This window comes from Pundamilia nyererei, unplaced genomic scaffold, assembly GCF_000239375.1.
Source record: "Pundamilia nyererei isolate P.nyererei 1_Seehausen unplaced genomic scaffold, PunNye1.0 scaffold00027, whole genome shotgun sequence".
Lineage (NCBI taxonomy): Eukaryota > Metazoa > Chordata > Actinopteri > Cichliformes > Cichlidae > Pundamilia > Pundamilia nyererei.
Window position 1 is genome coordinate 280,763 of NW_005187428.1, and position 12,956 is coordinate 293,718.

Below are 12,956 nucleotides of genomic sequence, written 5' to 3' on the forward strand. Positions count from 1 at the left end.
TGTTAAAAAATTTGAATTGAAGCCTGACTGTAGCTGGATTGGATTTATATAGCGCTTTACAATTCCATTATTCATTCACTCTCACATTCACACACTGGTGGAGGCAAGCTACAGTTGTAGCCACAGCTGCCCTGGGGCAGACTGACAGAAGCGAGGCTGCCATATCGCGCCATCGGCCCCTCACCAGTAGGCGGTAGGGTAAAGTGTCTTGCCCAAGGACACAACGACCAGGACAGAGAGCTCGGGGATCGAACCGGCGACCTTCCGGTTACATATACGCTTCCCAACCCCCCTGAGCCTCGGTCGCCCCCCTAACAACAACTTTACGCCATCATTGGTCTTGGATTTTTATGATCATGTGTCCCATGGCTTGAGAAAATTAGAGAGGGAAAGAAAGTATTTTTACATTTTCGTATTTTTCGTTTTGTTATAAAAAGGCTGATTGCAGTGTCTCAAATGTGAATTCAACTTAAAAAGAACAAACAACAACGTCCCCATGATTACATATTTTTATCTGTGATATTTGGGAAGCAGTAGCCTGTACTGCATTATATTTAACTTAATACTGGGTCCACGGCTGTGGGGTTTTTTTTTCTGTTTGGATAAGTGCAGCTTTCAGCAGGAGGATAACTGGAGAGCAAATCAAATTTGTCGACGGTCCATTTGCAATTTGCCGTCCGTGGTAATTTCCCGCAGCTTTAGTAAATCAGCACGGAGGAGGACAGGAGGTGGACGCGTCCATCTCAGGACCTCCCCTACCTCCGGTCGCCATGACAACAGCCGTGGATGGTGGCGATAGGGGAGCGGAGGGGGGTGTTGGGGAAGGGGGGTGGGAGCTCGCATAGAGGAGACAGGTGTTGCTGGCGTTTGCGCATCGCCAGTGAGCTCGTTTGGCAGGATGGGAGCTGAGGGAACACCTACACAACCCCGCCACAGTTTCCCATGTTTTCCGCAGTTTTGCTTTTTTAAATACGGAATTTGATTTGCGCTGGGAACCAACTGAACGCCGCCATGGTGCACCACTCGGGCTCAATCCAGTCCTTCAAGCAGCAGAAAGGTTTGTGGATAACGGCAGGGGAAATTCAAGGTGTCAAGATGTGATTTTCTTTTTTGTCGTTGTTTTTAGACGAGTGTGGCTACTTTTTTCCCTCTTGTTGAACAGTTTGTGTGTGAAGTGGTGCTCGGAGGTAATGGTCTCTCCACTTGCTGTTAGTGTGACGCAGAGTTGGAAGCTTTGCAGCCTCGTCCTCCTGGGAAGAAGCCTGTTTCTGAAACCTGCACTTTTGGTATTTTGTCCGCTACTTGACGTTGCACCGACAGTCATACCCACGTTTTTATTATAAAGATCCAGCCTAGTTAAATAAAACCGTACAGGTCAAAATGATCAGTAATGTAAAACAATTTGAAAGATCAACAACTTGAAACTTGAAGCACGTTTGGTAGATTTAAGTGGAAAGCAGCGGGTTCTCAGAGAAAACACATTTCTGCGCAGTTCATACAAAAAATAGCCCAGTTTCTAAACTTGTGTTCATATCCATGCTCATATGAATGAGTAGGACAAGAAGCTGATAACCAAACTTAATATTCAGCTGTGCTTTGAAGGGGAAAAATAAATAAAAACCATTCTGTTTAGATCTGTTCAGAAGCATGCCAGATAGTTTGTGACAAAGTGATATGTTTGTGCCCTGAAACCTGCCAGGAGTAGCTTCCTCAGCGTTTTCTGACAGTCGTTTTTTGTTTTTTGTTTTTTTTTTTAATGAAGCTGTTAAAAGTTCCTGTAATGCAGTCAAAATGGAGGGGAAAACAGTCAGATTTAATTTCTCCATGTTGGTGTGCTGTTGGTTGTTTTGCATTTCGGACAGGTACTCTTTTTACACACAGGACAAACTGTTCTGTAAAAGAAAACTACTTTGTGTCTGCACACTGCTGCAAATCTGTGAGGGAAAAAAACCCAAAAAACAGTGCCACATACAACAGCTTCTAAGTGCAGCTTGATTACACTGCTGGGCCAGTATTGATTTTACACCCTAAATAGGGTTCCTTGGGGGAAATTAGTGCTTCTTCAATGCTTTGCGGTTCTTGCTGTCTAAATTTAGAAAAACGATGAAGAAAGATCTTGTTTTTCATGCTGAGCCAGGCTAATAAATGTGGAACAGTTACCTCTTTTGTTATGCGTACCCAGCTGAAGATGGGAAGGTGCATCCCCTGGCTTCTGATGAGACATTGCTGAGCACCTCGACCTCATGAGTGGGGGATGCCCTGCTGGGAAAGGCTGCTCTTGTTCACCTCTCTGTTTATTTTGGATTCTTTGTTTAATCGTGCAAATCGTTCGTCTGTTCAGTTATTATTTCCTTCTGTATTAATGCATCAGAGAAAATCCTACATTATAAAATTTTATAAGCTCAGAATAATGACCTCGTGACTTCAGTCAGCGCTCCAGAGGACTATATCAGATTTATGTTAAAGTTTGTAACCCAGAGGACCCACTCAATATTTCAGTGGCTGTTAAGTGCACCATTAAAATAAACGCGAAGGTGGTGAATTTTGGCTCACAAAGACCTACTAAAGCAAAACTCAGCGATTATATTGCACTTCCTGGAACACAATCAATTGCACCATATGCATTAAAAGGCTTGGAGCTCGAAATGCTGTTTCACCATATCAATCCATATGAAAAGCTTTAGTAGGATTCCTGCAGCAAAAAATTGAAATTGAAATTTAACAGAAGAGATGTCCTTTTCATCTTGCCTTCAAAAATATCTCACTCGGGTGATATGAACAGCAAAAAAAGCACAGCTACAGTTAGTCTTTGGCAAAAATGACTCATCTGATTTGTGCTTTCAAAGATTTGAGTGAATTTCAAATGCTCTTTGGCAGACTGATCATGAAGTCAGATTTGTCTGCAGCATGCTGGTGGATCACGTTGAAATCCTGAACACTCTGCAGAAAGTTTTTCTTCTTTTTCTTTTGCTTTAAGCGAATAAAAATTTAAAGGTAACCTGGTTCTTCAATCAAAGATTTAAGTCTAAGCTCCATGCTTCTACATAGCGTTGTGCACTTTGGTGAGAGGTGTGTAGTCCTTCCAGCCGGCTTCTATTATAGTTTGTATGTTCTATATCAGATGATATTCTGCTCATCTTCATCATGGGTGTTGCTTTTTTATTTATTTTTAACCCAGAAGCCCTCATTAGCTTAAAAGGGAATAACTTTGATGTTTGCGAGTGCTTGTCAGTGGTAGATGGCATCTGTAGGACTGAGGCTGTGCTCTGTTTGCAGTTTTCTACAGTAAATGTTGAAGTTTTTGTGTATTTGTTGTTGTGGTGTGTGCATGCACACGTGCATAAACCTTTGCTTGCACAGTCCAGGGCTGACCACCTGTCCTCTTATGCAAGCAGGCAGATGAGTTTATTGCCACAGACACTAATATCAGAACAGATAATATTATCTGTCTATTATATATTTAAACAGGCTACTGTAGGATAGTAGGCAGACATCAGTTTTATGTACGATGACTTATTCAGCATGCTTGGCTGAAACAAACAAAATAACAAAAACAATGTGTGTGCGCACATGTGTGTGTGTTGTCTGGCAGTTAGCGGCTTTAACACTTTCACAGTCCTTAAATAGTCGGCGCTTGTTTGGTTGCTAGGTTATAAGAACAATGCAGGCAGAAGTTCTGCTGGAGCCCAAAACATATTTAATCACATCCACAAACCCCCGCAGAGTCTGAGCATTTGGGCATTTTAAACCAAACCAAACCTCTGTACAATATAGGCTTGATGTTGCATATTGTATCCTGTAGCTTGTATCCATTCCCTCCTCAGGTGTGTATGCAGAAATGCAACAGAGGCTTTGCAGAAAATCCTGTCATGTAGTGGAATCAGAAGCAATCGGAGGCATAAGTGGATAGTGTGACGTTAAAGCGATGAGGACGCAGATTGGAAGAGAAAGAGGATGTTTAATCTCCTATAATGATGCAACCCAGAGGTCCTGCCAGGCTTGTATAATAGGATCCTGAATTGTGTAAACAGTGGGTAAAAATTTGCCATCTGTGCAGAGGTACGTTTACGGTCAGGCTGTCCGGCTCAACTGCACGTGACTGACAGACGTGTCCGTGGGGCTAATTATAAATGTTAGAAACCATTTATGAATTCATGTATTTCAAAGTGTTTTGCTGTTGGCATTTAAAAGTTTAATCGAAGCAGTGACCGTGCTATGTTGTTCTTTGAAACCAGACTGATTAGAGACCAAGTTTTTTTTTTTTAATTGGTCATTCACCAGTTTCTCAAGCACTTTAGCTGGGATGCAAACTTCAGAAATGGGTCAATAGTTATTTAATAAAGTGGGATCACCACCTTTTTGGTAAAGGTAACACAAAAGTTCTTCTCCAAATAACAGTATAAGAACATTTGACACTGTTTGGGCTATAATACCAGCAGTGAGATGCAAGAAATATGGAGGGAGGTTATGAAGACCTGCCGATTTTTTTTAGGATTGAGGCCTTTTACAGTCTTTAACTCATTCACTGCCATTGACGTCTATAGCCGTCAATGGCAGTGAATGAGTCAATGGGTTTAACTCATTCACTGCCAATGGCTGGCAGTGAATGAGTTAAACTTCACTGACAGAAAATACAGAAATAGAAAACATTTGATATTTGAGAATTTTTAGCCCTTATTTGAGCCTTTATTTTGCAAATACTAATTGTTTTTGTGATGGACTCGCAGGCCTAGGCCCCTGCAGCCTTTCAGCATATGGGTCGCTTGCTCAAACAGATGACATATAGTTTTAGCTCCATTGCCTGTTTTTTAAATGCTTTTAAAGCTATTGTAGCCTAATGCCGCTGTTTAACCACACGGTTCATTACACAAAAAAAGTTTGAGGGCTGAATCAATTATTAGTGCACAACAGAGTCGCCAAAACTGCAATTTTATGACAGCTGAATAAATGCACTGAATACTGCTGCGTGTTAAATCAAGCTTAGGGATGCGTTATTGCACTCTGCTGTGAATCTATCACTTGGCAGGTGTGCACTGAAAACAATCCGCCACCCTTTGCCATCTAATGGCTTTTAAGATCGTTCAAGGAAGCTGTTTGCACCAAAATTCTCATATGACTCATATCATTAGAATAGCCTTCACACCATGTTTTACTGGCTAGGCCTGATAAGGGACAGATGAATGGGAAAAGTGCCCTTGCTCTATCTGTTACGGCTCTTGTTCAGGTCCTTCTAATTAAATGAACTTTCCAAGAGGTGATACATCTTCAATGCCTGATGAAGCATTAAGCTTTAGAAGCTTAGAGTTAAGGCAATCTTAAATACTGTGAAGAAAAACAAGACTCGAAGACTCTCCGGACTTTACTCAGCAATGTTTTAAGACTGAATTTCTCATCATCTGGAAGTGGGGAGTCATAACTGTGTATGAAAAAGAAATGTGGTAATCTGTGTGTCTTCAGTCAGTGTTTGCAGGTCTTTAAACTTAAAAAGTATTGGTTTATTAAAGATGGCATCATTTTGTGCTTCAAACCAGTGTGCCATTCTCCCAGTAACTTAAATGTGTGTCTGTGGTCGTAGTGTCATTGTGTTCCTGAGGTCTGGGCAATTTCCACAGTGTGATCATCATATCGCCCCCCTGTGTGATCAGCAGTAACTGTCGCCATCATCCCTGGGGGTGTATCACAAAAAAACGCAAACAACACTCTCACCAGAACTGCTGACACACACACACACACACACACATGTTTTGGAGTTTATTTCCCACTCACAGCATGATAACAAAGAATAGAGGCTATACCAGCGGGAAAGCCTCCTTCGCATACAGTGGTGAATGATTTAATTTACTGTTGTGGATGGATACATCGGCCGGACAGCTAAAACCCTGTGAAGTCATAACATTTGCTCGGTTCTTTATTTTTCTTTGTCCCTGCATGTCTTCCTCTCTGTTTTCATATCTATAAAATGAGCAATCCCCACACACAGCAGACTCTTTGACACCTGCCTAGTTTTTGAAGGTGAAGACGGAGGATGAACGTGTATTTCTGCAAAGGCTCAAATGCAATAAGCTTCAAATCAAGCCAGCAGACACAAACTGCACTCCTGCTGTTGTCCTGATGATGATGGATCAGTGTAACTCCTCTCCAGACGCACATTCATCTCAAAGAGGAGAGACGTGAGCTTGAACTTCTGCGTGGGTGCCCAGACAGGTTTCTGTAGCAAGTGTCAGTTATTTATACGCAAGGATGCTGACATGAAACTATAGCAGGTTAAATATAATGTGAACCTTATAATGATGATAATAATAGCTGAGTACAGTAATAGGGCTGCATGCAGAAATTTGCAGTGATTTGAAAGCTGTTACCAGTCACTCCACCCATCATCCACCCTAATGCAGAGAGCTTCGACCCATTGTGTTCCAGTGTTCACAAGCAAAACGGCTTTTTGTAGATCTGTGTCCTTTAACTTTAGCAGGCAGTTAGGTGACTACAGTATCGACAGTGTCTTACTCACCAAAAACACTCTGACATTGCACTCAGGATCATTTCCAGTTGATAGGAGGATGGAGGCAGCTGGGCAAGGTAGTGCTTCAAATGATTTCAGAATATATTCTACTGTGGCCAGGCTTCATGTCAAGTATTGTTCAAGTAAGCTTTTACCTGACACCAGGGGGAAACTGTGGACTTTCATGTGGACTTGTACAGGATATTACAGACACTGAGCAAGTCCTCTCACCGGATGTGGATGAACAAGAACCAGTTGGATAATGAACACATGTGATTTCCCTTCACAGCTCACCCTGAAAGGCTCTTTGAACCTCATGAAGTCTTTAAAACAAGACAGAGGCCCCACTTGGCTGGAGTATTGGAGTATTCTGTCTGCGCACAGGCCCGTACTTGATCTGAGCCTGCAGATTTTCTGACCTCGATCATATTTGTTTTTTTACATACTTAATGCTCCTTAGAGGAGGTGCATTTGTTCATTCTCATGTGCTGTTGCCTCGGCGTTTTACTGCAAATGTCAAGTCTGATGGTGCTTGATCCTGCAAACCTATGCATGAGTTGGTTTGAGTCATCTAGAACCGTACTGTTTATTTTGTGAGGTGTTTGGAGGAAAAGCTAATTGTGTTGGTCACAAACATTAATCCAGGCCACAGTGGTGGTGAGGGAGAGGCCATAGTTGTTATTTCATAGTCATTTTATTATGGTAATCAAAAAAAAAAAACTGTGTTTGTCATCAGTCATAAATGCAATTAGTTTCTAAAAAATGAAACGGATGAATGGTTTACTACATGAGCTTTTCTCATTGCTGCCCCACTTCCGTATGTCTGTTTTAATGGAGGGATTCTATTCTTGAAGTTAAACCAAGCTAAATGCTACAGTTAAGAATCACGTGGGCTTTGAAACACGCTGCCAAACTCTCGAGAGACAACATCAGTCACATTAACACAGACTTCTAAATAAGTCTGTCCCAGCAGCTAGCAGAGAGAGAGCACTCAGGTCACATTATTATCATCTGAACTGATTCTGTCAAGATTTTATTATATAAGAAAAACAGGAAAATAATGTATTTTGAAAGAAACGCAGATGTGAAATGTGAAAGTGAGGTCAAAGGTCAAATGTGTATAAAATGCATCCTTGAATGTGATATTTAGAAACACCATATACCAACATCATTTTCTAAATGTTCCCAAACAAGCAAAGGCAGCAGAATTTCAAGCATAGCTTTAAAGATAAAAGACATTTTATGAAGATTTGAATTTATTTGACCTTGAAGAAAAGGTCAGAGGTCCAAAGTAATGTGATGCTGTTGAACGGCAGTAAGAAACATCGTTTTGAAAAGCTGTATATAGCAGTATTATCACTTTGACCATCACACCAATCTAGTGGCCTCAGATGAAAAGTCAAAGGTCAAATGTGACATGATATTTTAAATATTTCTACAATAACAGTACACACCACACTTGGTTATTCAGGGTTTTTATCCATTTTTGACCAATAAATCATTGAGTTGACATTTAAAAACAATTCACATCCTAGAAAATAAATGTGGACGTTCACGGAAGAAGAAGAAAAAAAGCTTCATTATAAAAAAAACACAAACAAGGTTACATGTTCACAGTTGCAGTGATCTATAGAGATTGACAAACCACGTGACTTTCGCGCATTGCATGCCGGGAACTCGTGGCGAAACAATCCAAGTACCGCATCAAATGCAAGCATTTGCAGCACCGCAAAACATTCATTCTCCGGTTCCAATAAATTCTTGGTTTTTCTTTGCCCCCCAAAAAAGGTATGTACAAAACGATGGAGAACAATGCCGGTCCATACAAAGACAGACTTGATGAAAAGTCAAAGAAAAGATACGAGGAAAAAATCAAAGGAGTGAAAGGGTTAGATCCTTACGAGCACACAGAGGGACAAAATACGTTAGCGTGCTGCCCAACTTTCACCACGCTCATATTTATAATTATACGGTTCTTGGAGTGAGTGCATACACTCATGAAGTTTAGTAACTTCAGGTCACTGCAACAAGCCCAGGTACGGACCTTGAAATACACCGTGTAGAACGAAAGACCATCGTACGTATCATAAGTTTACCAGTCTCACAAATCGTCTTCATAAATACACATTTGTTAACCGTTTATTAATAGGACCTTTGAGCTCAACGGTAATTAATTAGTAGTGGAAATAATTTCTGGTAGCATCACAGAAATGTAGCAGTGACAATAATACTGTATGCTGTAATCGTACTGGGCAATTAGTGATACAAAAAAACTGTTTTATCCTGTGAATAAAAGTATATGTTTTTGTCAATGTACCATAATAACAGAAGCGAAACGCAATATTGTGTCAGGACAATTCACTATTTATGCACAATAAACAAAGGAGCATAGCGCGACAATTTCTGTTCAGCGCCAGACTTGCTTGTAACCTATATCACCAATTATGTTAAGAAAAATGACGTATTAACTACTACAAAACACTCACCTTGAAATGCTTGGAGCAGACTAACCTGTGAGCTGGAGTGTTCTGAGACGTTATATTTGGTCTTTGAATGGCTGCAATCCAGGTAATCCGTCGGCTCTTTGTTACTTCGGAAACATGGCTCGAACAATTTCTCCTCAATGACGTAATCCGATAACAACCGATCTCTTTACCCGTCGGCTTTCAGTGGCTGTCATGCGACCTGCTATTGCAGTTAATAATACAACAGCTTCTTGCCATTTTTTGTGTTTCTTTTTATCGCTGTATAACTGATTTCAATTGAAAGCCTGCGTGCGCTAGTACCTCTTGCCACGAGTTCCCAGAATTCTTTGCGGTTTTACCCGTGAATGACGTCACATTTTCAATCTCTATTCTGACCAACTGAGAGAGAGGCTTTGACAGCATTTATCCAGTGCCTGACGTCTGGTCTGAGTTTTACTTTGTTTTGCTTTTAGAGATGAAATAAAAGAAGTGCCTTCGGGTGAAGTGTATTTTCCTTTTGAGATACTCCTGCTGTTTTTTCATCGGAGGCCACACATAGCACTTAACCAAAGTGATTGTGTGTCAAATGTGAATAGAGAAAAAAATAATGAAAAACTCAATTATCTATAAATCACCGTGTGTCTTGAAAAAAATATATTAATTAAACATCATGAAGAAAATAATGGTGATCCAGCATGGAGGAGTGACTCGCTTTGATAATGTAAAAAGTGTTATCTTAGGATGCAATGAAAATGTAAACTAATCAATATGAAAAAATCGAATTTTTAAATGTAATTTGGTCTAATTAATATTTTTCTTTTGTAATCTGATGACACAATCCAAGTGATGTTTAATCCTTAAGTACCTAACCCCAGCATTGTTTGAAAAGGCCTTGATGCAGTGTTCCTAATTTGAAAGCTGTGACAGCGAAAGTGTTATAAGCTGAACAAGGATGAATAATTCAAAGGGTAAAGCAAGGAAACTTAGAGGCATGATGGGAAACAGCCCACTGACCTGAATTCTCTTTGTGCAACATCCTTTCACATAAAGCCTCAATGCCTCATAGCCCTTTTCAGTGATAGCGGACAAAAGTGACTCAAAGTGACATCCCGCAGAACTTTACGTCTGTTTCACCGCACTGTTTTTAATATCTCACTGCTTGTACCTGATCATCAAATCCTTGCTGTTTTTCAAATCAACCGCTTGCTCTTCCAGCTGGCTCAGAGTAGAATCGCTGCATTCACACCTAGACACAGTGCTGTGAAGCTGTCAGGCGTACGCCAGACTTATCATATTATGACAGAATTAATCAAGAGGAGCATAACGATCTGATAATCATCCTCCTTTCTTGGCTTTAGCATTTGTCACTAACATTTGGAGGCAGTAATAGAGTACACAGTATACGATCAAACAGGCACATGTATACGGTATCATACCCACACACATGGACAGACCTGAAAAATCCTTTTAATCTCACATTAAAAGACCGTCATGGACAAGCTGCACAGGAGAGATCCAAATCCCAGATCACGACCCTCCCTGAAGCTCGTCCAGCTTCACGTCAGATGAGCCTGAGTGGGTGTTTGCGAGAGTGCACAGAAACTGTCTTAGAGACTTTGTTGTATGCTGATGCAGAGAGAATTTGGAGGTGTTTTTTAACCTTATCACCTCACAGCGAGCGTCTTTTTCTCTGAATAGTGGGCGAGTCCCGTACAAAACTCGGATGTGCACACATGCACGCACAGTCCGAGCATGCACATGGGATTAACTTTCTCCTCACAAACCAGTTTAAGCCAGAACACAGCGAGATTAAGCATTACTAGATGAACCCCTTTTATATTTATGTCTTACACGGTGCACCGTCTTCAGATGCTCTGACAACAGAGTACATAGATTCATCCTGCATGACAAAATTGGGCCAATATTATTGATCAGGCCAGTGATTGTCAGATAACTATTATCATATCCCTAATATCCACAGAGTCTGATTTGAATGGTGCTTTTATCATCTCTAAATCATCTCAATTTCCACAGAAGCAATTTCACACAACACCAACTCCAATTTGTGGGTCTATTTTAAACTTTGAGGACCCATCGAGACCACCAAGCAGTGCCCCCGCAGACCAATTAGCTCACTTTGCTCTGACGTATCATCTCAGACATGTTGAGTCTTGCTGCTGTCTTTTAAAATAATCGGGACATTGTTTGACTTTTTTAACCTTTATGCATAAACATAAGCGATTCAACACAGAGTCAGCTTATTGGACAGTTACATTGTATAAGGATACAGCCACTCTTTAATCTAATCCACTGTGACCAGTACACTTTAGGCCTCTAGCCACTTAAGCTCTCAATGATTTACTCCAGTCATAAAGCAAAACACGCGCTGAGCCTTTTTGCTAACCAGACCGTAAAAGCTCTGTTTTCTTTTTAAATGTTAGTGCAGATGTAATTGTCACAAGAAGTCTCCCCACAGAAAAAAGTGCTTGACAACCTACAGCTCTGAGTTGATTAGAAATCTCAAAAGTCCTTCCAGAAACAAGTATTGTCACTAGTCTTGCCATCTTGAAATGCCTCTGGGAACTTAGTTGCTCAGTTATTTTGAAGCATTGCCTTTTAGTGGCCACTGGGACAACTTGTATAGGATCACCAGTCATATCTGACACTTAAAAAGTTTGAAAACTTTTCCCCAAAATAATGTTTTAAAACTTGGAAGTTGTGCCTCTACAACTGTCTTTTGAATTGATTTATCCCACAGATTTCAGTCTCTGCATGTAATGACTCTCTCTGATAATGCCTCTGATGAAACTGACTGAAACGTTAAGCGTGCCAAGGAGGAACCTTTGTGATCCCATGTTGTTATGAGCCTGAGGACAAATTACATGATGAAAACAAAAAAATAATTTCCAGCCCCCATGTCGTGTTTTTGCTGACCATTCAGAGTTTTTTTTAAATCCCCGCTCTTGAATGGAGTGGATTTTAAGCTGTAAGCACAATTTTTCTTTAATGCATTGAAGTTTTTCACTTTAATAATTCATTGTAGATGTTAGCTAGAGCTTACGACTTTCATTCATTTCATATCTGCGGGGTTATTGGGGGAACGAACACCATGATTGGCCGACAAGCTTGCATATTAAACTGGCTTTATTCTCACTCAGTGCTGAAAGATCCCGTGATGGTTAGCTGAATGTTAAAAGCATCAGGGGTCATTAAGTTGTTTCCGATTCGAAGCTTGCATTTTTGTTTTATTTTCCCTTTGTCTTTGGAGCTGGGGATTAATGCTGCACATTTACAGTTAAATTCATTAACTGTAAAAAATGAAGAGCAACAGGATGCTTTAAACTTTAAAAGGAGAAACTATAACATACAACTTTGCACCGGGCTATAACCTTTTAAAGTTGGGCCCTTGGTAGAGCAGGCACTGTGGCCTGATTTACCAAAATGACCCTTGTTTATATAAAGCAGTCTGCTGCCTTAGCCTACGGGGCAAAGGCAAATTTTCCAGACTCCAGTGTTGCCAGCATATCTCCAGATAGTTTTAAAAATGGATGTCTGGCTCAAGACATCCTGCCGCGTGCATTAGTCATTGTTTACAAATGCAGATGATTTCAAAAATCTTATAAGAGGCGAAACTGTTGTCATGCAGCAGCAAATGGATTTCAGATTGTATATCAGCAAATTCAATCCCTCTTTTGCTTTCTACATAACTCGCTTCAGTCCAAACTCTGAATAATCCATTCAAACTTTTTATTTTTTACACTCCTACATTTTTCTATTTCATCCATAAAAACTACAAGTAAATCCTTCTTAAACCTCATCACTGATTTAAATTTAGTCTACAAGCAGACTCTAAACAGAAACCAGGTCTGATACCAAGCATCTGACTCGGCCTCTGTGTGGAAAGGTTTTAGGAATATCACCAACTACAAGCCTAAAACCCCCCACTCCACTGACGACTTGCTCTTAGCCAACACCCTCAACGACTTCTACTG

At 40.5% G+C, this 12,956-nt stretch overlaps 1 protein-coding gene across 2 annotated transcripts in view; it reads left to right on the forward strand.

Moving 5' to 3' along the window:
• Nucleotides 1-817: 817 nt before the first annotated feature.
• The window catches only part of ano3 (anoctamin 3), a 47,003-nt gene continuing 34,864 nt past the window's right edge, over nucleotides 818-12,956 (forward strand). For both annotated transcript variants that reach the window (XM_005727972.1, XM_005727973.1), the window contains exon 1: nucleotides 818-1,057. In XM_005727972.1, coding sequence (XP_005728029.1) covers nucleotides 1,012-1,057 — 46 coding nt within the window. In that variant the 5' untranslated portion in view covers nucleotides 818-1,011. The remainder of the gene's footprint in view (nucleotides 1,058-12,956) is intronic.